At 36.7% G+C, this 25475-nt stretch overlaps 3 protein-coding genes across 3 annotated transcripts; all 3 read left to right on the top strand.

The window, feature by feature from the left end:
• Window positions 1-212: 212 nt before the first annotated feature.
• Window positions 213-4371, top strand: LOC147855705 (pentatricopeptide repeat-containing protein At3g02330, mitochondrial-like). Its single transcript, XM_087330042.1, has 3 exons — window positions 213-322; window positions 1907-1988; window positions 2466-4371. Exons 1-3 carry the CDS (start codon window positions 264-266, stop codon window positions 4134-4136), a joined length of 1812 nt encoding a protein of 603 aa, XP_087186168.1. The 5' UTR covers window positions 213-263; the 3' UTR covers window positions 4137-4371.
• A 5807-nt stretch (window positions 4372-10178) lies between these two features.
• LOC147855704 (uncharacterized) lies at window positions 10179-13641 on the top strand. Its single transcript, XM_087330565.1, has 3 exons — window positions 10179-10683; window positions 11847-11938; window positions 13345-13641. The coding sequence occupies exons 1-3, from the start codon at window positions 10245-10247 to the stop codon at window positions 13468-13470; spliced, it is 657 nt and encodes a 218-aa protein (XP_087186691.1). The 5' UTR covers window positions 10179-10244; the 3' UTR covers window positions 13471-13641.
• A 7197-nt stretch (window positions 13642-20838) lies between these two features.
• On the top strand, window positions 20839-23756 carry LOC147855703 (expansin-A4-like). Its single transcript, XM_087330564.1, has 3 exons — window positions 20839-21101; window positions 21951-22272; window positions 23098-23756. Exons 1-3 carry the CDS (start codon window positions 20909-20911, stop codon window positions 23405-23407), a joined length of 825 nt encoding a protein of 274 aa, XP_087186690.1. The 5' UTR covers window positions 20839-20908; the 3' UTR covers window positions 23408-23756.
• Window positions 23757-25475: the final 1719 nt, after the last annotated feature.

The raw sequence follows: 25475 nt of genomic DNA, 5'->3' as shown, positions 1-25475 counted from the left end.
TACTCCATTGTCACACCCATTGTAAGTAGTGTTTTTCACACACATTTATTAATATACTTCTGTGTTTTCACCCCGAAAAAAGAGAAGATTAGGGCTAGTTTTGGTATTATCCCAAACAATAGATGCATGTTTGGAAATCCTCTTACACTATTTTATTATTAGAAGAGGAAGCAGTGAATGTGAGTCCTGCTTCTTACCTCCCTTCAATTTGAAACAACACAGCAAACAGAAATGGTTCCCCTCAGAGGACAGAGGATGTGGATATGAAGGAATTCCTCAAGAATCAAACTCCTTCCAAGTCCCTTGTTTCAACTTTTCCCAGGTTCAAATCATATGAAAGACTGATTTGCTTCTTTTTTCTTTTTTCTTTTGTTCTCTTTTTCATGGCGAATGGAATGATGCATAACCATTTTGTGCTAAAAAATCCGTTTTCGTTTCATTCTCAAATTATAATCAAGATATTACGAAACAAACCCAAAAACTTGTGTATGGATTTTCGAGAAAGCAGGGCTAACTGCTGGTCAGGCTATGTTCCTTTTTATGCATGAAGCAATAGGAAATGACTAGAATGGTGTAAAATCTGTAGGAATTTCTTTTTCATTCATAAAATTCAATGAAGATATTTTGAGAAAAAAACAAAAAAAAGTTTTGGGGATTTAGGAGAAGTTTTTATATAATTTGTTGGATTTTTATAAACTAAGTTAAGTTACTAATCTAACTGTGTTCCTTTTTACCCATGAAACAGTAGGAAATAATGAGACAATGCCATGGGAAATTATATATATAGTTTGCTAGCTTTGCAGATATTTCTGACTGGAAACTGTTTATTTGGCTGGGTTTCCTTTTAATGCATGACAAATAAGGAAATTTTGAAGCAATACTGCAAATTTATAGGAATTCGGTGTTTGCACATATTCATGAAGTAAGGCCACTCTTTTTTCTGGAAAACGTGTATACTGCCATAGTAGGACCTATGCCAAAAGGGGTTTGCTCTATGGCTAAGATCTCCTTGGGATTTTATGAACGGACACTGAAGGTGTTATGGTGAATCATTTTCAGTTATATGAAGGATGACATGGCCGAGTATATGATTAGAAAACCTCCTTACAATATTCATTTGCTAGAGGGAAAAAATATGGGTAAAACTATCTATGGTAAGAATCTAAAGACGGGAGTAATGGTAATGTTAATTGATGATTTCTCAAGATTTGAATCAACAATGTGGATACACATTAACGAAACTTAACAAGATTAACGTAATTGATATGTGGATCTAAACATGTGGATTGAAATAGCTTGATCAAAACATGTAGTTAAGTTGGAGAAAAGGGGAAGGGGAATTGTCTAAACTCACTAATTCTAATTATCATGTATGATGCATATGCATAAATAAAAGAAGCCAAACAAAGAGCATGTGCAATTGACAAAACTATTACAAGGGTTTGGTTAATATTTTATGGATAACTACAAACATGAATGATGTAAAGGAATGCATATCCATCTCAAACAAAAGGATTCCCAACCATATCTAGTAGTGTATAAAGAAAAAAGAAAACCATGCCGTCAAGTGTCAAGGTTGTATAGAAATGTCGCTTCTTAATATGTCAAGGTAATGATGAATTGGGGATGGTAAAAAGCATCTAGATTATTTTATATGTCATAGTGGCACTCACCTGAAATATGTATTCTTGTGTCAGTACCTGCACTTGTCTTTAGCAATATCTTGACATATTAAATATTTGTGTACTTTGGAGTCTTCAGACATGTGCGTGTTGGTTTTATTATTTATATGCAATGTGTGATCTCTAAACTATAGTTATGTCATATATTTGAAAGGTTCAAGTTTTGAGCTTGTAAACGCTTTTTGAACATTAAAATTATATGGATCTATATTATCAAATTGTAGGGTAGCTGTGAGAAATGATCCAAAAAATACACTCTCTAGTCTTCTTGGGGATACATGTGACGTTTTTCCCAAAGAGCAGGATGTAAGCACCCAACAACAGAATCCCATATCATTTAAACATCTATTTAGGCTTCTGCAAGATTGCATAAAAAGGAAAGACATTGCTTCAGGAAGAAAAGTGCACAATATTATTAAAAAAAACTCATTAGAGTCAAATGCATTCTTAGGGAGCCATCTAATCCGGATGTTTGCCTCATGTGGAAGTTTAGTGGATGCAACTGAAGTATTCCAGGTGTTGTCTAATCCGAGTATTTTTTCCTGGGGTGCAATCATATCTGCACATTCCACTTTGGGGCACATGGAAGAAGCCATAAGCTTATACCATGCCATGTGTTCTTCAAACATTAGACCAGATGGTCATGTTTTTGTTGCTGTGTTGAAAGCATGTTCAGATTCAACCTCATTGAGAGAAGGGAGAATGATACATGTAGATGTTGTGAGGTATAACTTGGACTCCAATGTTTTTGTTACAAACATCCTGGTGGACATGTATTGCAAGTGCGGGAGCCTTAGAGATGGACAGGCAGTCTTTGATATGTCAAAAGAAAAAACTTTAGTTACATGGGGTGCATTGTTATCTGGTTATATCCAGTATGGATTACCAAAGAAGGCACTCTATCTTTTCCTCAAAATGCAGTTCAAGGGTCTCGAGGTGGATAATGTTGTCTTCATTTCTGCTCTTCAAGCATGTGGTAGCTTAAAACATGCATATTATGGAAAATTGATTAATTTCTGTATCATTGAAACTTGTAGTGAGTCTGATTTACTTCTGGCAAGCACTTTAATCGACATGTATGCGAAATGTGGACAAATGGAAAATGCACAACATATTTTTGATACCATGCAAAGCCGGGACGTGATTGTATGGAATGCTTTAATCGGAGGATATGCAGAATCTGGTGATGATTTGCATACAATCTCTCTCTTCCTCTTAATGCAAGAACAAGATATAGAACCAGACCAGGTGACATATACAATCCTTTTGAAAGGGCGACAGTCAAACACATCAGCCTTGGATCGAGGCAAGCTCGTTCACAATTGTATCATAAGTAGAGGTTTAGAATCAAGTACTGTTGTCGGTAGTTCTCTCATAGACATGTACATAAAATGTAATAGTACAGAAGATGCATATAGAGTGTTTGAACTACTACCAAGACATGATGTGGTTACTTGGAGTGCCATGATTGCTGGGTTTATCTACCAAGGGAAAGCGCAAGATGCAATTAAACTGTCTCAGAAGATGAGATTAGAACGCCTAGAGTTGAATTCTACTACATTTTCATCCATTCTCAAAGCATGTTCCAGTATTGCGGCATTCAATGAGGGCAAACTCATCCATGCCGATGTACTGAAAAGTGGTTATGAGTCAGATGTATATGTTGCAAGTGCATTGATAGACATGTTTGCTAACTGTGGTAGCCTCGTAGATGCACGTAGACTATTTGATAGATTATCAAGCAAAGATGTTGTTATATGGAACTCTATAATAGCAGGATGTGCTGAGCATAGTGATTTTGCATCAGCTTTGCAATACTATGAACATATGAGAAGAGAAGGTATGAAACCAGATGATGTCACATTTACATCACTTCTGTCTGCTTGTAGCCATTTGGGTCTAGTTTTGGAAGGGTGTTATCATTTCAATTCGTTAAGGCCAAACCATGGTATAGAGCCCACCATTGATCATTACAATGGTGTAGTTGATCTCCTTGGTCGAGCAGGTCACCTAAATGAAGCTATAGATATACTACATATGATGCCATTTCAAGAGAATATTATCGGCTGGACAACATTACTCGATCATTGCAAGACACATGGAGATCTAGAACAAGGCGAACGATGCTTCCATAGTGTGCTTTCGATTGATCAGAATAATTGTGCGGCATACGTAATTATGTCAAGAATTTATGCATACGTGGGTCGTTGGGAGGATGCTAAAAGACTTGAAGACCTGAGGCTATCTTCAACTTCTTGGAAGAAACCCGGTCAAGCATTTCTCGAGATCGATAATAATGTGTATGATTTTGTTGTAGGTGACAAAAACAATATGGAACAATATCATGACATGTATGCAAAGCTGGATCGCCTACGCATGTATATGGAGGAGAATGGATATAGACCATTAATGGATCGATCAAGTCGTGATGATTCCATTTTATCATGTGGGTAATGAAGAGTGGAAGTTGGAAAAAATTAACATGATACATTTAAAACGGACCTATCAATATAAACTTAAAAAGAATGCCTACATGGAAGGCATAGGTCTAGAGTTCAACACCCAAATAAACAAAAACCAATGGAAAGAAGGCCCATATTAACATTATTTACCTTCCATGAGTTTTTGGGTTTATTGATCTAATTTCCATAAAGCTTTAGCTCATTCCTTGAGTATACGTCGAATCAAATATGGACCCACGTATGCCGCATACATGTAAAATAATTTTCCAAGCCTAAAAAGGGTTTCAAATTGTGGATTTCAGGTTTGAACCATGAGATACATTTTTTGGAATGCACTTAATTCATCCACAAAGGATATGCAAACATGCATTCAAAGAAAATAAAATAATTAAACCCTAGACTCAAGTCCGCTTTCTCCTAGTCTCAAGCCTATTTATTTATCCCATCAAAGGGATGCATTGAATGTAACATGTGAGTTGTGCAATTGTAATCTATTGTCAATTGTAGCATGATGCAAATTGTTTTTGAATGTGAAGGCCTGCACTTTTTTTGCCCATTTTTCTATGGTTGGATTTAAATCTTTGGGCTGCAAGCATTAATTTATTGACTAAGAATCACAACGTAATGATAAAAGTATAAATGAATGGTTGTATGGTAACAATATCGTTGCCATCTGTTTTCTTTCCATGTACTATGTTGTGTAATTGATGGTGTAACTTAATGGCTTGATAATGCCTGAATGTATAATTGTTATGGAAGGGATAACATGGAAGTTATGTTATGCATGTGTTTTAAAACAAGGGAAATGCTTGACTACCCTTGTATTTGGTACGATATCAAGTTTCAACTATTAGAGTATTAAAAATTATCCTGGATATCAGGTGGAGAAATCCTTCCTTATTTGCCTTACAATCCATTTTTTTTTTCCCAAAATGAAGCTACTTTCCCATTAGTTAGGTAGAATTATTACAAAGAGACTGTACAAGGAGGCTTAAACATAGATGGGGGAATCTCCCTCCGATCAAGTTCAAGAAATTGAAACTAGTTACATCGCCTTTCGGACTGACTACTTAGTGTAAGTACCTACAACTAAAACAGTGCCCTGCAGTGTTGGCTAGTACGAGACAACTCTTGGGGTCGACAACAAAGGGAGGGTGGTAAGTGAGCCAAAAACAGCTAACGTGGGGGCTAGTAGTTCCACCTTGGGCCACTTCCTCCTTGTGTCACCATAGGCGTGTTCCGCCATTTCTGCCAAAAGCACAAACGGGCAGTACCCACGTTAGAGGAATGGCTGCAAACCTCGTCCAATTGCCCTCGTAGGCAGCTAATAAGCGCAAACCATATGTCCATGATCACTTCCTCCAGGGGCCGCACAAGATCTTGGAAGACCTTTAGGCAACACGCTTTCCATACATACCACAGGGTGAAGCCTGCGATCAGCATCCAAATGTCCGGCAACCTAGGGGATGTGGACTGCAAGCCTCTCTCAAATAGAATCTTGGCGATTTTTCCTCTCATGCATACATAGCACCAACTATCCGCATTGAAGGCATCCGTCCACCTATCAATAGAGTGATCAAGCCATGCCGCAACACTCCACGATGCTGTTCCTTCCACTTCACATGCCGCAAGGAGGCGAGTCACTCTATCCCATACCTTTTGAGCGTGAGGGCAATCCCACAAACAATGCCTCAGAGTCTCAATAGGTGAATGGCAAAGTGGGCAGCCTAACGGGCTGCCACATTTACCTAGCCATTTGCCAATGGGAACCACATTATGACCGATTTGCCACCAAAATAACTTTATCTTTTCCGGCAAGTGGAGATGCCAGAGACCCTTCCAAAAGGTAATGAGCACCTCATCAAGGATGCCCAATGTACGCCGACCATTGCGTAAGGGGCCGTCTAGTTGCAGTTGAAAAGCCTGACCCAGTTTAGTGTTGTACTCGAAGAAATGGCGAAATTTGCCATCATGTTTCCACCTGAAATCCCTTGGGTCCCATTCTAGTTCGACGAGGGGATGACAACCTTATACTCATAACTTCCAATGGGGTTCCACCTTAGCAACATCCGGGTCTGTCTTCCAGATGTTACCAACTTGTGCCACCACGCGAATAGGGTGCCAAGAGCCGCTACTTTGACTCTCCCCAAAAATCCTATCTCTTCCTGATCCGCTCACGCCCTGCAGTGCCTTAACCCTTCCAGCCTCATCAAAGAGACTGAACCAAGCATCTTCTCTCACCTCCCCCATCAAAACCCTATCAACTGCCTCAGCTAGCAATCTCCGCATTTTCATGGCTCCCTTGAGGGGAGGGAATGGGACCTCTTGGGCTCCTCCTAAAGCCATTGTGCGTCTCCAATCATCTAAAGAGTGAAGCCCTGTTTGCGCCAGCTTTCCCCATGCAAGGCCTTTAAGCTGGCCTAACATCATGTAGTCACTTGTTTGCACCTGAGGGTTCCAAAATAATGGTTGTCTAGACCACTCGATGCGTGTGCTTGGCCAAATGATGTCGTACGTGACACCATGCCCGCAAGATGGAGTTTGTGACCCTCTCCTTCGGAAGACAAGCCATCTTGGGTGGGACGCCGCTTGTGCAACACCAATTCAAGGAGTCGGGCCAAGGCCTACCATACTTGGGAGTCCCTACCTGCAACCTATTGCGAAGTAAAACCTTCCAAAACCCCTTACCTGGTAGGAGGCAACGAACCACCATTTTGGCTAGCAATGCTTGGCTCTGCATTAAGGGGTCTATGAGGCCAAGCCCCCCTTTGGCCCGCGGTTGTGTTAACCAATGCCATGACACTCTAGCGGCAGCCATCAGGTTATCCTTACATGACCATATAAACCCCCTGATGGCAGCCTTAACCACGTGCAAGCTTGAAGGGTCCATAATCCAGCACGAGACTGAGTGCCACATGGTGCCGAGCATCACTTGGTTCACAATAAGAACCCTACCAGCAAAGGATAGTTTAGACCTGCTCCATTGGTTCAACTTCTTGCTTAGTTTGGCTTGCACATGTGACAATTGCGCTCCCTTGGGGATTGCCCTCCCCATCGTAAATCCGAGGTACTTGAATGTCATCCCATCAGTCCATTTTGAAGGTGGAGAAAGCATTATATAAGATGATTACATTCCGAATGCCTCAAATCAAGTTGGTAGTACTTTTTTTGTTGTATTAAATTTAATTAAGTATCCTTGTATGGGTTAGTTCACATGAATCAAAAGGAAACTCACTTGTCTGTATTTTGAAAAGATTAATGTTAGATGTGTGAACACTCCTTTATCACCCTTATGAAACATGCTTAGATAAGCTCACAAAAAAGATAGTCACTTTTTCATTTTAAATGATGCAATATAATTCTAAGCCAAAAAGGTTTTAGAAAGCAAAAATATCATTGTTATCGAACGAAATTTGTAGACAATACGTCCAATGAGACATGGATTCACAATATATTATCCTCGTCAAATGGAACACACGATCATGCACGTTGCAATTTATATATGATGGGCGGATTGTAATTCAAGGATTGTCCGATGGGTCCACAAGTAGACGTGAACATATATAAAGATATGGGTCCACAAGTAGATGTGAACATATATAAATAAATACATACCTTTTCATTTCAATGGACTTTTTCATATAGATAGAAAAAATGAAGCACTTCAATATTTAAGTTGGTAAGTGATTTTGTTGGAGCAGCCATCGTTGGCTCATCATAATATAATAACATATCAACAACCTTTATTTAGATAGAAGAAATAGGAACTATTGGTGTGTAGATTAAGTTGAATAAGTGTGATCGATGTACTTATAGCTCCATTGCTAAATGATCATGGAAAATGGTCCATGTGATTTAGGAAAGAATGCCAACAACTCCATGAAGTTTTGCTATAGAAGGAACACAATTCCACTAGAAATACACACATTTTGATGAATGAAATTGAAACTTTTCCGAAAAATTGTTTTGGGAACGAAGAGGTGTTCAAATTTTCCATAATGTGTGCGATATACATTTGATGAAAAGAGAGATTACTTAATGAGAAAGATATTTGGAAGGAAATTGAGGGTTGTGGAAAGCTACCTAGAGCAAACTATGAGCAAGAGCATGCATCACAAGAAGGCACCACATTGGCGATGTGATTGCCAATGCCAAATTTTCAAGTAGACAAACATCTCATTGCCCCATATCTTCCATCTATAGCAAAACCACAAAAATGGAAACTACCAATAAAAAGCAAATAACTCTAAGAAGCTTAGTTTAGGGTTTGCCTAAGAACAAGGGCTTGATAACCTACATAGTAAGATAACATTCTAGTAGAAGAACTTTATAAAACATTCCCTTTTGAGGCAGTTGAAGACGTGGTATTTCTAGCCAGTTCTCTTAGACTCGTCCTAATTTGTTAGAGGGGGTCAAATGAAGATTTATTAACCATTCACTTTGTTTGATTTGGATCACAATTCTCAAATCTTCAAATAGTTTTGCAATTCTATTTCACCCCCTTTCACGAATATATATATATATATATTCCTTTGGGCACAAGTCACATTCATACTCTAATGTCAAGAAAAATGGTGCCTTCATCAAATGTGAGTTTCTTGACAATTTTGCATTTGACCCTACTAGTAGGGTACCCACAATGACAATGTTTGTTGGTCCAATTTTTATATTTGGTCCCAAGAGAAACACATATGCCATAGGATATATGCATATGGACTTGTCAAGATTTCCTTGAATTCAACCATTCAATAAGAAAGAAAAAAACCAAGTTTATATATTCATATCTATGAGCATTAGTACAATACAATTGTAAGGCTCACAGAGTTACACGATTGTCATGTGGACGTTTCACCTAACGTAGAGGTCCCCATGATGGAAATATTCTCTTCAAGGAGACGAGGGCCTAAAGGGGACTTTCTATAATCCAAAAAATGATATATTGGTCTATCTCTCTCTCTCTCTTTCAATTTTCCATTTAATTATTTTATTGATGGTGTATCCTCGTGGCAAGCTATACATTCTAGTAACCCATGCACTCCAATTGAAATCACCTAATAAGTCAACTTATCTAAATTGTCGAGGTTGAAATTGAGAGAACTTGAGTTCAATTCTCACCATGGGCTCTACCCAACCTCATTGATTGATCTCCATGAATGTTAATAAACGTTGTCTCCACCCTATAGTTGGCTATGACATCCATTGATCCAATACATCATTATACATAGTTGCACAAGAATGATGAGTCATTTTATCAAGATGATATTAATTTCATTGTAGAGATACCCATACAAGAGATCATGTGATGTCATTTACTTGTCCTCCATTAATATGGCCATTGTCTCTCGAGTCTCACTAGATTCGTTCTATGAGTGTTTGATATATGGGTAGAGTTTTTCTTTCTAATTTTCCCTTGTCACAAACAATCACAATGAAATCTCACATCAATGTCATTTCTTTGAACTTTGGTTCATTTTGGCTTGCTGACTTGAATATATTAACTCTCCCTCCTCCCCCATGGTACATTAACGTGATGTATACATGTAATAACCAATAAGAAAGGTCATCTAAAGTAATCTCTCTATTAAATTGGAGCATATGTCACTCGCTATATCTTATTATTCATATGTGGCTACATCCTTTGCACCAACACAAAGGAACTCTCATGTAATTTTTTTTAAGGGCGTGTGTATTGGGTTGGGTCCCATAGTTGAGTGAGTAGTGACATGATTGGTCTCCAAAAGAAGATATATATATCGTCGCAAGAGGCGTCGTCCTTGGGGGTTTGTCGACTCAAAAGGAACCATGGCTTATGATGCGGTTCACCCACACTCTTGGAGGTTATACAAATGCCTAGAGACACAAATTATATACATATATACAAACACAAACTTATAATATATATGCTATAAGAGAGAGAGAGAGAGAGAGAGAGAGAGAGAGAGAGAGAGAGAGAGAAAGTGTGTGTGTAATGGTGTCATGATCTCCCTCTATATGTATATAAAGGGGTTGAGGCTGAAGACGAAGAGTAGAAGGAGCTAAGAGAACTATCTACCCCAAGTGAGTGTTCCCCAAGAGAGTGTTCGAAGTCAAGAAGAAGAAGATGGTGGCTATCTGGTGGGTGGCCATGGTGGCTCTCCTTGCCATCACCACGACCACCATTGTTTCTGCCACCGAATCGACAACGGTGGCGCCGGGGTTCGATAGAGCGAAGCTTGCTTGGGGCACGGTCAAGCCTGATTGGGTGGATGCCTATGAAGATGGCCCTAGTGTGAGCATAAGCCTCTCATTTGATTTTCCTCAAGGGAAGAAGCAAGAGGTGGTGAGCTTGGGGGAGATTCTCCCTAGGAACTTCACACAAACAAGGCCTCATGTCGCGGTGACAAAGAGCGAGCGCATTCCCAAGGGAGCACTCTTAACACTTGTGATAGTCGATCCCGATGCTAGGTCACCGGAAAATCCCTTGGTCAAGAATATTATCCATTGGGTTGTTTCCAACATCCCTCATGATGAGCTAGTAGGGGATCATCATCACCACAAAGGTACTCCCTCTCCTCCCAATTCTTATAATGTTTTTCTTTTTTCGTTCTCTGTATCTATCCAATGATCAAAATTTCAACTCCCAACCCTTGCACTTTTTTGGATGTTTTTCTTTTCTTTTCTAATTCCACCTTTGGGTGTCTTTTCAATTCTTTTTTTTCTCGCGATTTTTTCTTTTATATCTATTTGATTCAATTTCTTTGTCTTGTTGTTTAAAAATATTGAGTTTCCTTTGATCAAAATTTCAACTCCCAACCCTTGTTTTTATTTTTGGGATGATTTTGGTTGCATTTTTTCTTTTATAATTCCTTCTTTGGATGTCTTTTCAATTTTATTTATTTTTTGGATTTTTAAAAAATCTATTTGATTCAATTTCTTGGTCTTCTTGTTGTAAAAATATTGAGTTTCCATTGTGTTTTTTGCTCTCTTGTCTTAATTCCTCCCACTTGTCCATGTCTACGATAGTTTTTAATTCTTCATTCCAATTCCATCCAATCAATGTTCCTATGTTTTCTCCGATTGATTCATGTCAATTCAATTCGGTGTTTTTGCACTTTAAATTGGAACCACTGATTCAATATCCTTTAATATGGTGTTTTTTTATGGAAATGGTTCATCTTGATTCAATCTCTTTGTTTCCGTTTACAACCAATTCATCCCAATCCAATCTAGTGTCTTTTTCCTTTTCAATTGGTTCATCCCAATTCAACCTACTATGTGTTTTTTCAACAAGTTCATCTCAAATCAATGTGGTTGTTTTGTTTTTTATTTGTCAATTGGTGCATCCAAATTCAAAATTTATATTCATAACAAGTGGCTTATCTCGATTCAATCAAGTGTTCTTTTGTTAATTAATTCATGAGAGTTCAATGTGGTGTTTTTCTTGTATTTTCAAATTTGTTAATCCCACTTCAATCCAATGTTTTTTCTTTGCAATGGTTCATCACAAATCAATCTAGAGGTTTGTCATTTATTTTCATAAATTACCGACAAGTTCACTATAAATATGTCTTGAATATGTTAGGGACATGTATTTTGGTGTTCTCCTGTAATTTGTAAGAAGCATCTAAATGGTTTTCCAATGTTTTCCATTTCAATATGGCTTATAAGATAGGTAATCGACGATTTTTCACTTACCTTGGCTAATTTGGATCATGCAATGTAGAAATCTGGGAACTTGGTGTTGAAAATGTGCCCTACATTGGACCCGCTCCTCCACTTGGAATTCATCGCTATTATATTTTGATCTTTCATCAGGTCTCTCTCTCTCTCTCTCTCTCTCTCTCTCTCTCTCCAATGCAACGGTGGTCCAAATGTTACATTTTGGAGTGGAACTATGGGGTGGCACTCTCTTTGCATGGAATGAAATAGAGAAAATCCAAAAAATGTTTCTACTTAGATAATTGGGGGTAAAACCCTCAACATCTAATCCTATCGTGTTATTAGAAATAGGTGCTCAGCCCATAGAGATGCTAGCCATGCAAGGAGTACACAAGCATATCACAAAAGTCATGAAATGCATGATCATAGAGTGCCCAAACAAGCTTGAAGCATAGGATTCAAGGTACAAAAAATTGATAAGAACAAATTCCTCTTATTTGGTTGGGTGCTTGACATTATGAAATGGTTTAAGAGATGGGTAAGATTTATTGGAGCTCTCATGTGATGCTATGGGAGTATGTGATCATTGAGGATATATTACTACATGCACTAAGGGTAAAGTGGCAAGAAGCTAAAATGTCAAAAATGGCATATTACATTGCAAATATTAACCCCCAAGATTGGCCCCAATGCAAGGAAAAAATGTGAGAACATATCCAATCACATCTCATTACCCCCATGAACCTTGGATCTTGGAGAACCATAACACTTCTTTAACCTTGCTCACATAAGTTAGGTGTTGAGGTAGCATCATGGAATCATCACGCAAACATGAAGATATACAAGGTATACAATGAAAACCTAGTGGAGGACAAATATCACTTTCTTATCACATGCTCAAAATATGAGGTAATTCACTAGAAATATGATGACATATTAGACGGCCATGATAATGTGAGTGTCATATACTCAAATTTTCACCATGATGGGTGAGCATATATGTTCATGCAATTATTTTCACATCAGGAGTTTTTATTGCATAGTAAGCCCCCTTCTTAGGAAGGAATCACATACAAGTTTATACGTTGATTTGGCCTCATCATGGATGATAAAATATCTATTGCATTATATTCTCTCTTCTTCTTTTTTGGTAAAAGCACACAATTATATTAATTGTATGTAAAATCCACTTAGTTACAACACTTCTTAGTCTCCTCTACCTATCATATGCCTATGTAGGGAGAGGGACGTCTTGTAATGCCATTAAAACTATATAAATTTGGCACAGCACCAATTACCCAATTCACAAACCTTGCACAAACGTATTCCAAGTTTGACACACACCACCCCTTGGATACATACACTATACTTTCATGGTATCTCTAATCCCCTACTAGATTTAAAATGAAATCATTAAAGCATATATTGAGATCAAGGTATTGAACATTCGAGAACCCTGATAACACTTTTATACAAAAAATTTGTGTTGTTGATGAAAGAAACTTAAACATCCCAAAGGCCCTTAAAACACTTTGTCTGAAAATTCTTTTTTGTTGAAGCAGGAAACAAAAATTAATGTTGCGACTATAAATAACCGAAGATATTTTAGTGTTCGCAATTTTACCAAAACATACCACCTTTCTTATCCAATTGGTGGGACATTTTTTGAAGTCAGTGCCAACAGTTAAGCCAATTGATGTTGTTCTCTTTCAAACTCTTCCATATTGAAAATAATAACACGTTGATGCTAAATTTAACCATGTTTTGTACATTTTGCATAATGGATTGACTGTAATGTAAATTTCAGTACACATAACGACACTTTGTTATATATTAAACACAATATTTTTCATTTTGTATATTGGATTCATTTTATTGTTGATTTGGAAGTATTTTAAATTGCCTTCAAAGGCATATCAATTATAGCATGCAACCCAATTTGAGCAAGAAAATGTTAGCATGTTTTGGCCTTAGGAAATTGGGAAGGTAGTTGAGATGTAAACCATCATAATTAGGTAAGATGCGTATGTATACTGCGGTTAAGTTTTGCCCCAATTGATTAGTTGAGTTTTTATGCATGGGAGTTTAGGTCATGGTACTTATATATATAGCTTGTGTACATATATGATGTGTGTTTGTGTGGGGAAGGATGGTGTGTTTGTGTTAAAGTATTTCCCTTATCTTGCCCTATTTCTCTATGTCGACCACATTAGCTATGTGTATGTTGTTTGATTGCAATAATATGTGTGGATGGTAAACTTTTTGTTTGTGCATGTGCATGTGTGCAAGTGAAACTTTTACATATATTGTCTGACCGTAAAAAAGGGAGCAATTCTAAGGAGGAAAAGGGGAAGCCAATGTCGCATGTATAGGGACAATGCCAAAAATAACACCATATCGGTAGGACGAAGTTGAACAATGTATCCAATTGGTCAGAGCTTTTTGTATCTAGTAATTAGGGTTGAATATTTTGTTTAACAATCTTCATTGTTGATTGAAAATCTAGTAAAGTTCCAAATTTCTATGCTACCAAAGTTTAAATCTTCAATGGTAGTAGGATATCTAATCAATGTATGCACTTGGAGGCCACGTTGACCTATAAATGTAAGTGAGAACATGGTCAATTTTTGTCTCTACCTTGTTCATTTTTAGTGGCCCATTGAAGAATGATGCTTGAGTTTAATACAAGAGTTCAAATGGACTACCAAGGTAATTTTCTTGGATAAAGCTAATGTCAATTAATATTGACCAAGTAGGGTAGAATGAGAGAACACAAAGTAATCAATAGTTAAGACAAGTGTAAAACGCATAAGATGCATTCGAAGTATGATAAATCATGACACATGAAATCAAGCAAAGATGAAACTATACACATACACAAGGTGCAACGAACTCTTTTCGCTTCATAGAGAAAGTGTCGCTAATTGCCGAGGATGGGTAACGTTGCCATAGTCCCAATAGACATACACATCCAAATAGAGGGAAGTTTTGTTTAGTGACATTTGTCAGGTCATGTTTTTATGACTTCACCAAAAAGAATATACTCCATTAGTTAAAATGTCCTTTTGTACACAACTTTAGTCCCTTTTATCCTATGATTCATGAGCGATCTCACTTATTTATCTTACACTTTCACATATGTCTCTAGCCAAACTTTCATACACATCACCTGCATTCAATAGCCCACATGTATGTTCTCTATGTATCTCATCATTCATACCCCTCTTTCAACTAATGGGAGGGGGGAACAACCATCTGGGTACTACGTATTGCCATCGTATATCCATTCCATTTGCTACAGCCATCGGTGTAGTACACCAACATTTTCTGAAATTCAGCCTTGTTAGTTCTAAAGCATCATCTATTCCATCAATCCTCTCATATTGTGCCCTCAATGTAGTTATTAGTGTGTGCCATATTAGCTTAATAGTTTTAGCTAGAGGCCGACATGTTTTTATGACTTATTAATGCTTTGGTACAATTTTTTGTGAAATGTATCATTATCAAGGGGGTGTGCATAGATCATAAGGTTGGTTTACATACTTTTCACCTCTTTGCCCATTTTGTTTTCTTTTTTTGTGGGTTTTTACTCACTTTGGTCATGTTTGCAACATGATCTTGCTAATGCAAACTGTTGTTTCGCTTTTTACTCCATTTCTTGAGAAAATCTCACAAGAAAACAATCTCCCAAGTCATTTAAGTTTCTTGGACCATGTAAAGACCCCAACTTTCAAGTTGCACCAATTCAACACCAATGATGTAGTGAGGGTATAATCTCCTAACACCATTGACATCATGAGATGACCCCCTATTACCCATACTTTGTTCATCCAGATGCACCACTCAATTTAATGTAAACATTTTTCTAGAGCATTGAGTGGTGGAAAGCATTTAAATACCTAGAGAAGTCAAGGAAGAACAAGATGGAACTACGACAACAAGTGAATTCCCAAACTTAAGATCAAGTTGAAGATACATATACATATACCAATAGGTCATGATTTATAGAAAATGAAGAAATCTAAATAAAGTTATAACTATTTTGGCTATCCTAGATAAAAGTTCACTAAGTTGATATCATGCATGGTTGGATATGATGTGCACGGAAAGAAGCTTGTAGAGAATAAGGTTACTTCTCAAGGGAACATATCAACTCTTTTTTCGTAAAATAGTTTCGCATACACTTTTTGTTTCACTTAAAGGAAACCCTGCTTCTTGCAAAAGTTATCTATTGCGTGCAAACTTATAACCATCCAAAGCAAATACAAGAGAGTCAAGTTAATGATGTCTAAATATCATGAAAGTAATTCTGATTCAATACCTCAAAAAGTCTTATATCAAACATGAATGCAAGATTATTGACCATACTACACACCACAAATCACATAGAATGAATGCATTCATATGGGAGATTACAATGACAATTAAAATGTTGTAGCCTAGTAAAAATGTCATTTTGAATCTTAGTATGATTTTATGTCATAAAATGAGTAGAACCAAGTGTCCAGTAAGCCAGATGTGAGAAAGGACTACATTATCTCAAAAAAACTATTTCTTCCAAATTGTAAGCTTGTATGAATTAAAATTTACATGTTGATAAAAGTATGTATAGTAATCGATGGCTTGTAAACGAAGTGGTCCAATGTGTACAAGACAAGGTTTATGCCCCTTTTATAATGTTATGGTTCAATGCCTTCTCTTTTATCATTCTAGAGCCAAACTTTGATGACTTTTTGTGGACTAAGGCCATGAAATTATTATGACTTTATGTGGGCCTATTTCACATAATGATTCCAACATTCTATGTATACATATGTGATGTATTTGTATGTGATGAAGTGTTGGGCATGAAACATGTGAATAAATTTACGTATTGTATGTTTATTGTATGTTTTGAAATGTGTTAACACGATTTTTCAAATATTTTGGTGTATGAAGTTATTGGAAACATTATTCACATTAACCAGATGTATGGTCAAGTTTTAAGTTGGGATGTGGATGATCCTTAGCAAGAGATTTTCATTTACATGTTTTATGGCCTCATGAGATAGCGTGAAATACTAAGAAAACACAAATGAATTCTTTTGATTGGAGCTCCTCGACGCTTGCACTAATCATGATATAGCTAGAGGAGTGGATTTATGTTCAATTTATAGCATGTTTAAACTTAAGGAAAGAATAGTGGATGCCTAATAACAAGGAGTAGATTGTAGGAGGTAAACGAAGATTCAAGACATTATCTGTATAATCTAATCTCACGAGGAGGGGGTCTCTATTCTATACTTAATAGGTATAAGAATACCATTTAAAGGGGTATTCATATATCAAATAAACAAAGAGAGTTTTTGTCAATGAAATACAAACCAACCAAGGATTTGTGTGCACATAGTGGTGATTTTGCAATATGTCCACATGTACAGAGTATCAAATGCATTGAGTATGAAATAATGTTATGGAGAAGCAATATTTGAGTGTGAAACAAGGACAAAGATGATAAAGCAAAAATGGAACCTTTTGAGTGGAGCCAAGAAAAGCCTGAAAAAGCTTACAGTAATGTGCCTTACAATTTACACATATATACAAGCTTTGAAGGAGACCAAAGCAAAGTGAAAAGGGTGAATAAGTAACAACTTAAATATTTAGTGAGTTTCTCAAATTTTAGTGCTCTAATGCATTTGAAATCACAAAGCAAAACAAATGCAACATATGTGAAGCTTGGACTAATGAGTTAACTATGTGTATGAAAGTTCAAAAGTAGAATATAAGGGTACTTTTTCCATTAACTTAGCCTATAATAATAAAGTTTCAAAAGTTCAAGTTCCGAGAACTTTGGACCATTATGTCTTATAACATACATACGTCTAATTGCTAGAAATTTCAATTGGAGCATTCACATTGTTAGATCAACTTGACTCTTGAATAGTTTAGTTCTAATGCTATATAAAAAATGGTTCACGATGCCATTAGTCAAAAGGCAATAAACCTGCTAGATTTCTATCCTTCATCTATAATATACTTTATTCTTTTTCCAATCAGTTCTAAAATGCAATACCTTTCCATATTGGACTCCATATTGGACTTTTTGACATTTATTTGTATATAATTGTCGTCATACGATGGCCTTTAACATAGGCATTATGTTCGAATTGATTGTAATATTCGTTCTATTTTATATTAATAGCATAATCAAGTAACCCGATACAAAGCATCACGCATCCATAACATGTATGCTGCATGATATTGTGCTAGAATGTATGCACTTCCATATGGATATATTTGCCTATAGATAAAATAACTTATGGCATTCCTTGCTTTCTAATAAACCAATCACACTTTTTGGCACACAATTATCCTAGGAATTATCATATATTTTCTCTTCTCATGTGTCGATTATAGGCCAATTCACTCTTCACACTTTTAGCTTCAAATAATATTTCTTAACCTTTTGTGGAGGCGATCTCGCGTATTTGAGATAAATTACCAAGATCGAGCATCATTGCAATAACACGGTTTTGTATGTACTCAATTGTAGGTTTGTGTAAGTATGAATGCATGATTGGAACTTGGAGATAGTGAATGTGAAATCATTACATAATGAATGGTGGTGGTGCACTCACAAGAACATGACAGACGTCGGAATTCAAAGTTTATGAAATAAGCATATGTAACCTATCTTTCTTAGTACTACATGATGCATTCTAGTATACATATTGACCTTAATTGTATCAAGTTGCATTCCTTAAGTTATGAATACAATAAAGAAGATAAGAATTTGATGCCTTTTAATAATTACAAACATAGCATTTGCATTACTTCCATATAAATATCTTTGGGGTATTAAAACCACAACAATAGCAAGGAGCTTCATGGCCAATATTACTTATTGAAAGCTAACATAAGGTGGAGCAATGTCAAATAGAACACATTTCTTATGTGTTAGATAGAGAACCTCATGTAATAGAAGGTAGATTACTCACTAAAGTAATTGAAGGCAACCAGAAAATTTGTTAGTCTCCCATTATTTATCTTTCATGCTATTTTATTTTGGTGGGAAAACTAAGGGATTCGAGAAAACAAATATCGAAACTTACCATGGGAATTTAACAACTAAAGTTACAATAGAATTCGATGTAGACATGATCATCAATAACCAGTTTATAGAGTTTATGGCTAAAAGTTGAGGTCTAGTTGGGAGAACATTGAAATAGATGGGTGATGAATGGGGCATGAACTAAGTAAGAGAAGTCTTGGGTTGGAAGGTTCATTTTTCACACAAAGACGCGTGGACTTCAGAGAAAGCATAAAGTGAAAATATCATGTGTTTGAAAGGCTAGTTCTCATGAATTTGAAGCAAATAAAAGTGAAATTAGTGCAATCTAACGACATGGGAAAATGTTGGCAAACTCAATCATCATGTGCTAGTAAGGGCTTGTAGTTCATAGAGCTTTTCTTTTCCTTCGTGTTGGGGCAACAAGCCTTGGCAACAACCATGGTTCGCTCCAAACCCCACATGCTTTATTCCTCTTTAGAAGAAGTTTGTTATAGTTGTAAAGCTTGGGAAAACTAGTTGAATGTCATGTGCTTAGATTCCTTTTAGGCTTTAACGTGTGAACTAGTGAGTGAAGTCTTTAATTACAAGTTTCACCTTTAACACATAATGAGTAATTTAATGATGAACCTTTATTAGTTCATGAATACAAATACGAGAAAACTAGATCTTGTTGCAATATCATCTAGATTCTAAACATTCTTGCAAACTTTAAACTTGCCTTTTGACACTCTCTATGTGTGAATTATGATCTATCCACTCTACCGAACCCAACCTAGTTGTGTATTGACCATACCTAGATTTGTATGTCATATCACCACATGAATTCATGAAGTGTGACCACGTTAATTCTTGTGGCATTTGGATCCTTTCAATGAGGGTGGCTTATATTTTCTCCATGTAAATAGTAAAGCCCCATGGAGGGTAAGATCTAATATTTCGTATGTAATTATGTGTGTTCATGCCCCTCATATCAATATGTGTATGATCATATGTATGACATGAGGATTATTGGGTGTGAAGCACGAAAAGGAAGTCTTCGTATCGCAATAATTGTCTTTTAAAGCTCAATCATGTTTCAAATGCCTTAATTTGAAGCGACGCCTCCTCCAATAAGGTGCATGCATAGCTCACTCGTGAAAAATACCAATATGGTTTCCTTTTAGTCTACATACCTATTGTGGTATTCCATAGAGATCGTTCAAACAATAACCCATTTCTCATACTCCACTTGTACCATAGATCCTAATCCCTAAGGCAATCGAAATTTCCACATAAGACTCTCACTCTCTCTCTCAAAATATAGAAGTTTAGTTCTATCAACATAAAAGTTAGACATGTCCCATAGATCATATTCAGTTCCCCGTGTTGACATTATAAGTAATTTTCCTAAAGCTAGGATGCATTTCCAAAAAAACCCTCCCCTCCCCCTCCCCCTCCCCCTCTCAATTGCATGTATACAATGTAAAAATGTTTCTCTTTTGCCTCCACGGGTCACATTTGACTTATGAGGATGATATTAATGGACTCTATCTCTCGTCCATGAATAATATTTGACATCAAAGGACGATAATAAAATCAAACTCATGGGTCAAGTTTGGTCTTAGAAGACGTTAATGTTTCTTTCTTTCTTTCTACCACTCTTGACCGAGTGTCATATTTGACATCTGAAGGACAATAATAAAATCAATCTCTATCTCTCTCTCTCTCTAGGACAATATATGTATGTATGTATGTATGTATGTATGTATAAGAGAGAGAGAGAGAGAGAGAGAGAGAGAGAGAGGGAGAGGGAGAGGGAGGGAGGGAGATGCATGAGGTGTGAACTAGGGTGAGTGAGAGGAGACTAGTGGTCAAGTGTGAGGTGGGGCCCAAAGTGTGTGTTGCCCACACTATGAAGTTGTCATAATACCAATGAAGGAATGATGATGTAGTAGTAGTAGTGAGAGTGTGTAGTAGTGGTGTGAAAAGGAGCTTATAAAATCCCCCTCTTCCTTATAAAAGCCCACATGAACCTTTGCCAATTAAAATAGAGTGGGCATCTCATTGCTTTCCATTTATTATGATTCATCATCATCATGGTGATCAAGGCATTATTATCATTATCCATGATATTGTCATGCTCCATGATCATGTTAAGCTCTGCCTCTTTTGGATCAACTCATCATCATCATCATCACTACATGTATCATCCATCACCAAGTGTGCATATGATGTGGAGAGAAGCTCATGCAACTTTCTATGGTGGGAGTGATGCATCAGGAACCATGGGTATAATCTTCTCAATCTCCAAGCCTTCATCATACTTTAAGCTTCCATTGATTTTTAATCTTCATGCTATTTTATTTTTAACCCGCATTGATTTCTAATCTTGAATCTAATAATATTCAATTGCAATCACAATCAATGGAATGGGTTCCATAATCAATAGCCAAGTAGATTTATGGGATATACTTGTATACATATTGTTAGCTTATAGTGACTCATTACGAATAACTCCTAGTGTGCTACTAGGGCAAGAAACATAGCCTTGAGATGATGAGCACCCACAACATAAGGTTATATTTAAATGTACACAAATTCCTATGTTGGATGATGCAAGCACTTTGCAAGAACATAGCCCACATTAGGGGTTGTATGAACTCCAACTAAATCTGTGGAAAACATAAATTATATATTTGGATGCTTCTAGATGGGATGACTGGGTGTGACTCCATATTCTTAAGCAAGATTACTCGGTGTGCCTTAGTTTAAAAGTATGTCATACTTTGATGGATTCGAGTGATTATACATTTAGAATGTTAGATGGTATAATCTCTTGTTTGTCTATAAAAATGAACTTTTGTGGGCATTCCAACCAAATTTGTGCACATTGACAAACATCTATAGCTAATTAAGCTTGCATTAGTGTTAAGTATTTTCCAAGTCCACCACAATTTTTTTGTACAACTGTTCCATGCTTTGTATCCATTATACACAAACTAAATGTTGGAATTTAGCTAGTTTTAGGTGAAATAGTAATGATGGATTCAAGAAGGTTCAAGTAGACCTATGGAAGTTAAGGTTCAAGTGTTGATTAACCAATATAAGTTGTGCATGTGCATGTCGTTACGAGAGTAGGGGGAGCATGTGGCTATGGAGATCTATATGCCCAAGGATATGGGACAAAAACCGTGGCACTAAGTACGGCTTTGTTCAACCAAGGGGAGAGTTGTGGAGCATGTTTCGAGATAAAGTGTTGGGCAGATCCTGAGTGGTGTGTGGGAGGCCCCATGAATTCAGTGATCGTCACGGCCACAAACTTTTGTCCACCCAATTGGGCCCTGGCATCAGACAATGGTGGTTGGTGCAACCCCCCACGTCGACACTTTGACATGGCCGAGCCTACCTTCCTCAAACTAGCACACTATCAGGCTGGGATCATCCCTGTCATCTACCGAAGGTAAGCACCACACGATCACCACTATATTTTGGCACCTTTACACTGGGGGGGGGGGGGGGAGTTCTCGCAAGTTTACTCCATGTTCTAATATTTATACTAGGTAGGTAACCATAAAGCTTACTAAGAAAACTTCGAATTTTCATGGCTCTACTCCGTAAATTCTAAAAAACATTCTTTTCTTTATATCGTAAGTCTAAGATAACATTGAAAATTTTAAAGGATTTAGTGTTTTTTTAGTTTATGATGCTATTAAATCTAAAGGAAAGAGGACGTCTCCCAAAAAACTATAATCACCTGACTTATAAACTAAAAAGATACTAAAAAGACTAGGGTACATTTCCAACAACCAATCTAAATAAACTGAAATGATTACAATGCCAAATATCTTGATTTTTGGGGGTCTTTAGCCAATCGCTCGCATGACTTGTGCAATGTTGTTCAAAGTCATTACCACACACATCCCATCCATCCATATTCTATGTACAACAAAATAGCACAACACATACATTCTTGTAATTTTGACACCTACCAACGAACACATATTAAATGTACCTATGTAGGAATTGTAATTTAATATGTACGTCTTAGTTCCCTATAACTCTTAATAGAGTGTGTCATGTAATTGAAGCCTTAATTTGTCACTAAGTCTAGCATTGATGCACATGGTTACGTCAACTTCATAAAGACTCTACACACATTTTCATTGAATTATGTATGTGGGTGACATTTTGTTTGTAATGCAAGTAGATGCATGATGTAAATACCTCAATATGATGAACTTTTGAGTTATTGATAAGGCTTACATAAAGGTATGTTCTAATGCAGGGTTCCTTGTAAACGAGAAGGAGGCATTCGATTTACCATAAATGGATTTAGATATTTCAATTTAGTTTTGATTACAAATGTTGGAGGAAGTGGGGACATAAGTCATGTCCTTGTGAGAGGTTCCAACACTGGATGGATCCCAATGACTCGAAATTGGGGCCAAAATTGGCAATGCAACTCGGTCTTAGTTGGGCAATCTCTCTCATTTAGAGTAACCACGGGCCATGGTCATGTTGTTACTTCCTATAATGTAGCACCCTTTAATTGGCAATTCGGACAAACCTTTATGGGAAACCAAGTCCAAGTTTGACACCAAACTACATAATCGAGGTTTGAGATCCAATGTGCCCATCAATTTATGTCCATTGTCGCATAACATAGCCTTTCATTGTGCTAGAATACATCAATAATATGAATCAGCATTAATTCCATATAAATTCTACCTTATAAAAAAACTACCACATTTTCTAGTAAAAATGTGTGTGTACCATCTAAAAAAGGATAGAGGTTCTTTTTTCCTAGAGAGAACAATATGATTGGGAGTAGCTTGAGATGTGAATTTAAAGGAAGCCGTCCAACCCCCATCCATGTGTTTTTTCTCCCAAAATTATTGTATTCCTTCAAAGGGGTCTTAGATTTTGTAGCATCATGTTATGGCATCAGGGAGTGGCATAACGTTGCACATCATTTTACTCCAAAATCATTATCAGTTTTGTTTATGATGTTTATACTTTTATAAATCTTTCAATGTTTGTTTCAAGCTGTAAAAGTCGTCACGTATTGTCAAGCATCTATGCCATTTGGACATAAATAACAACAAATATTGGAGACATTTACTCAATGTTTTGAAAGTATTCATCAATTTGATCTTATTTCTTGTAAAATTGTATCATGTGTTCAACACAAAGGAATAGTGCAAAAGCATCACACACAATACAGGGACTTGATGTATGCGTGCCTCATGCCTCCACTCCTAATAAGACAACCAATAGGGCAGATGTGCACTTTTATTTATTCACATACCACGAGAATAATTTTAATATTTTGATTATTTATAAACGATAACCCTTTTCTCTAGCTCTCCCATGAGGATTTCACCATCCACGCTTGGGACATGGGTGCAAATCTTGCATATCCTTATGTGTGAGCATTGACAAAAAATGTACCTATTGAGTCTTCACATCAATTCGGGAGAGAGTAATGATTCTTAGCATGATATATCAACTATCTTACCTATGTGAGAAGGATGTAGCTAAAATATATGTATGCACAATGATATCCAAGGTAGATACTATTTTATGTTTGAAGAGGGGTTTGGACCACAATAATGTGACATAGTTATGCCACATCATTGACCTAAGTATCCCCCACACCCCACATGCCTTACAACTATCATAAGGTGAAATAGTTTGCACAATAGGGAAATGAAGTCACCGAAAGGGATTGCTTTGAAGGGATCGAAGAACTCAAGGATAATGGACACCCAAGACCACAAGAGAAGAATAAGATACCCTCTATTCAAAAAAATAAGAACTATCATAGGGAAGCATCGAAGGTTAGAGTTGGAACTCCTCAAGCTCAAGATTACAAGAGTCTCATGGAACTTTGGATGGGTCAACATGACCGCCCTCACTTTCTAACATTTAAGCATTATTTAGGGTTTGTGGATTTCCATTTCTACAACAAGGGAAGGAGCTTTATTTTCATAGAGACATCAATACTCTTATTTTTTCAATCCCACATTCAATACAACTTTGATTTTCTCGTAGACAAACAAATTCCTGCCATGCAAAAAGAGATAACCATTTGGAAATCCCATTGTAACACAATTGCAACAATATGATTCATCATTGTTATCTTATTGGCCCCATTCACCTATGTAGAGAAGTTTATACAATTATTTTTATGTCATTCATCCCATCATATCATAGCTAGAGGATCGTCCCATTGTATCATAGTTGCAACCATATGTTTCATTGGTTTGATCTTCTAGGGCACGTTTGCCTATTTAGAGAAGTTTATACGCTTGTTTTTCTTTGTCATTCATACTTACCTCTTTTTTTGTGGCATTTAAGTAATAAGCTAATTTGCCTTCAACTTTTCAAAGGTATGACAAATCTTACTCATCATTATGTCATAGAAAACAATAATTGGCTTTGGTTGTGAAGCTTTCATGTAATGCATGTCCAACTAAATTCCAAAATGTGGTTGTCAAGATATGCTCACCAAAAAATCATGCTTGTATGTTTGATTATAAGACTTGTATCTTGTACCGAAATTACTTTTTATTCATTGTTGAGTAACCCGATGCATATTTTATCCTAGACAATGAGCAAATATGCCATTATAATAAACACAAAACGTTGTTGCACAATCTC

Source organism: Azolla caroliniana, unplaced genomic scaffold (assembly GCF_043228905.1).
Source record: "Azolla caroliniana isolate FFs.n. ecotype wild unplaced genomic scaffold, voAzoCaro1.0.p SCAF_14, whole genome shotgun sequence".
NCBI lineage: Eukaryota > Viridiplantae > Streptophyta > Polypodiopsida > Salviniales > Salviniaceae > Azolla > Azolla caroliniana.
The sequence above is the reverse complement of the archived record's forward strand: the minus strand, read 5'-3'. Positions and strand labels throughout refer to the sequence as shown.

What these genes read in the sequence shown, in the direction of transcription:
- LOC147855703 (XM_087330564.1), top strand. Translation starts at nt 20,909, where the DNA reads ATGGTGATCAAGGCATTATTATCATTATCCATGATATTGTCATGCTCC. An exon ending in TGATGCATCAGGAACCATGG is followed by an intron (nt 21,102 to 21,950) that starts GTATAATCTTCT and finishes TTACGAGAGTAG; the next exon opens with GGGGAGCATGTGGCTATGGA. An exon ending in ATCCCTGTCATCTACCGAAG is followed by an intron (nt 22,273 to 23,097) that starts GTAAGCACCACA and finishes GTTCTAATGCAG; the next exon opens with GGTTCCTTGTAAACGAGAAG.
- LOC147855704 (XM_087330565.1), top strand. Translation starts at nt 10,245, where the DNA reads ATGGTGGCTATCTGGTGGGTGGCCATGGTGGCTCTCCTTGCCATCACC. An exon ending in GGATCATCATCACCACAAAG is followed by an intron (nt 10,684 to 11,846) that starts GTACTCCCTCTC and finishes CATGCAATGTAG; the next exon opens with AAATCTGGGAACTTGGTGTT. An exon ending in ATATTTTGATCTTTCATCAG is followed by an intron (nt 11,939 to 13,344) that starts GTCTCTCTCTCT and finishes TTGTTGAAGCAG; the next exon opens with GAAACAAAAATTAATGTTGC.
- LOC147855705 (XM_087330042.1), top strand. Translation starts at nt 264, where the DNA reads ATGAAGGAATTCCTCAAGAATCAAACTCCTTCCAAGTCCCTTGTTTCA. An exon ending in CTTGTTTCAACTTTTCCCAG is followed by an intron (nt 323 to 1,906) that starts GTTCAAATCATA and finishes ATCAAATTGTAG; the next exon opens with GGTAGCTGTGAGAAATGATC. An exon ending in TTTTTCCCAAAGAGCAGGAT is followed by an intron (nt 1,989 to 2,465) that starts GTAAGCACCCAA and finishes ATGTATTGCAAG; the next exon opens with TGCGGGAGCCTTAGAGATGG.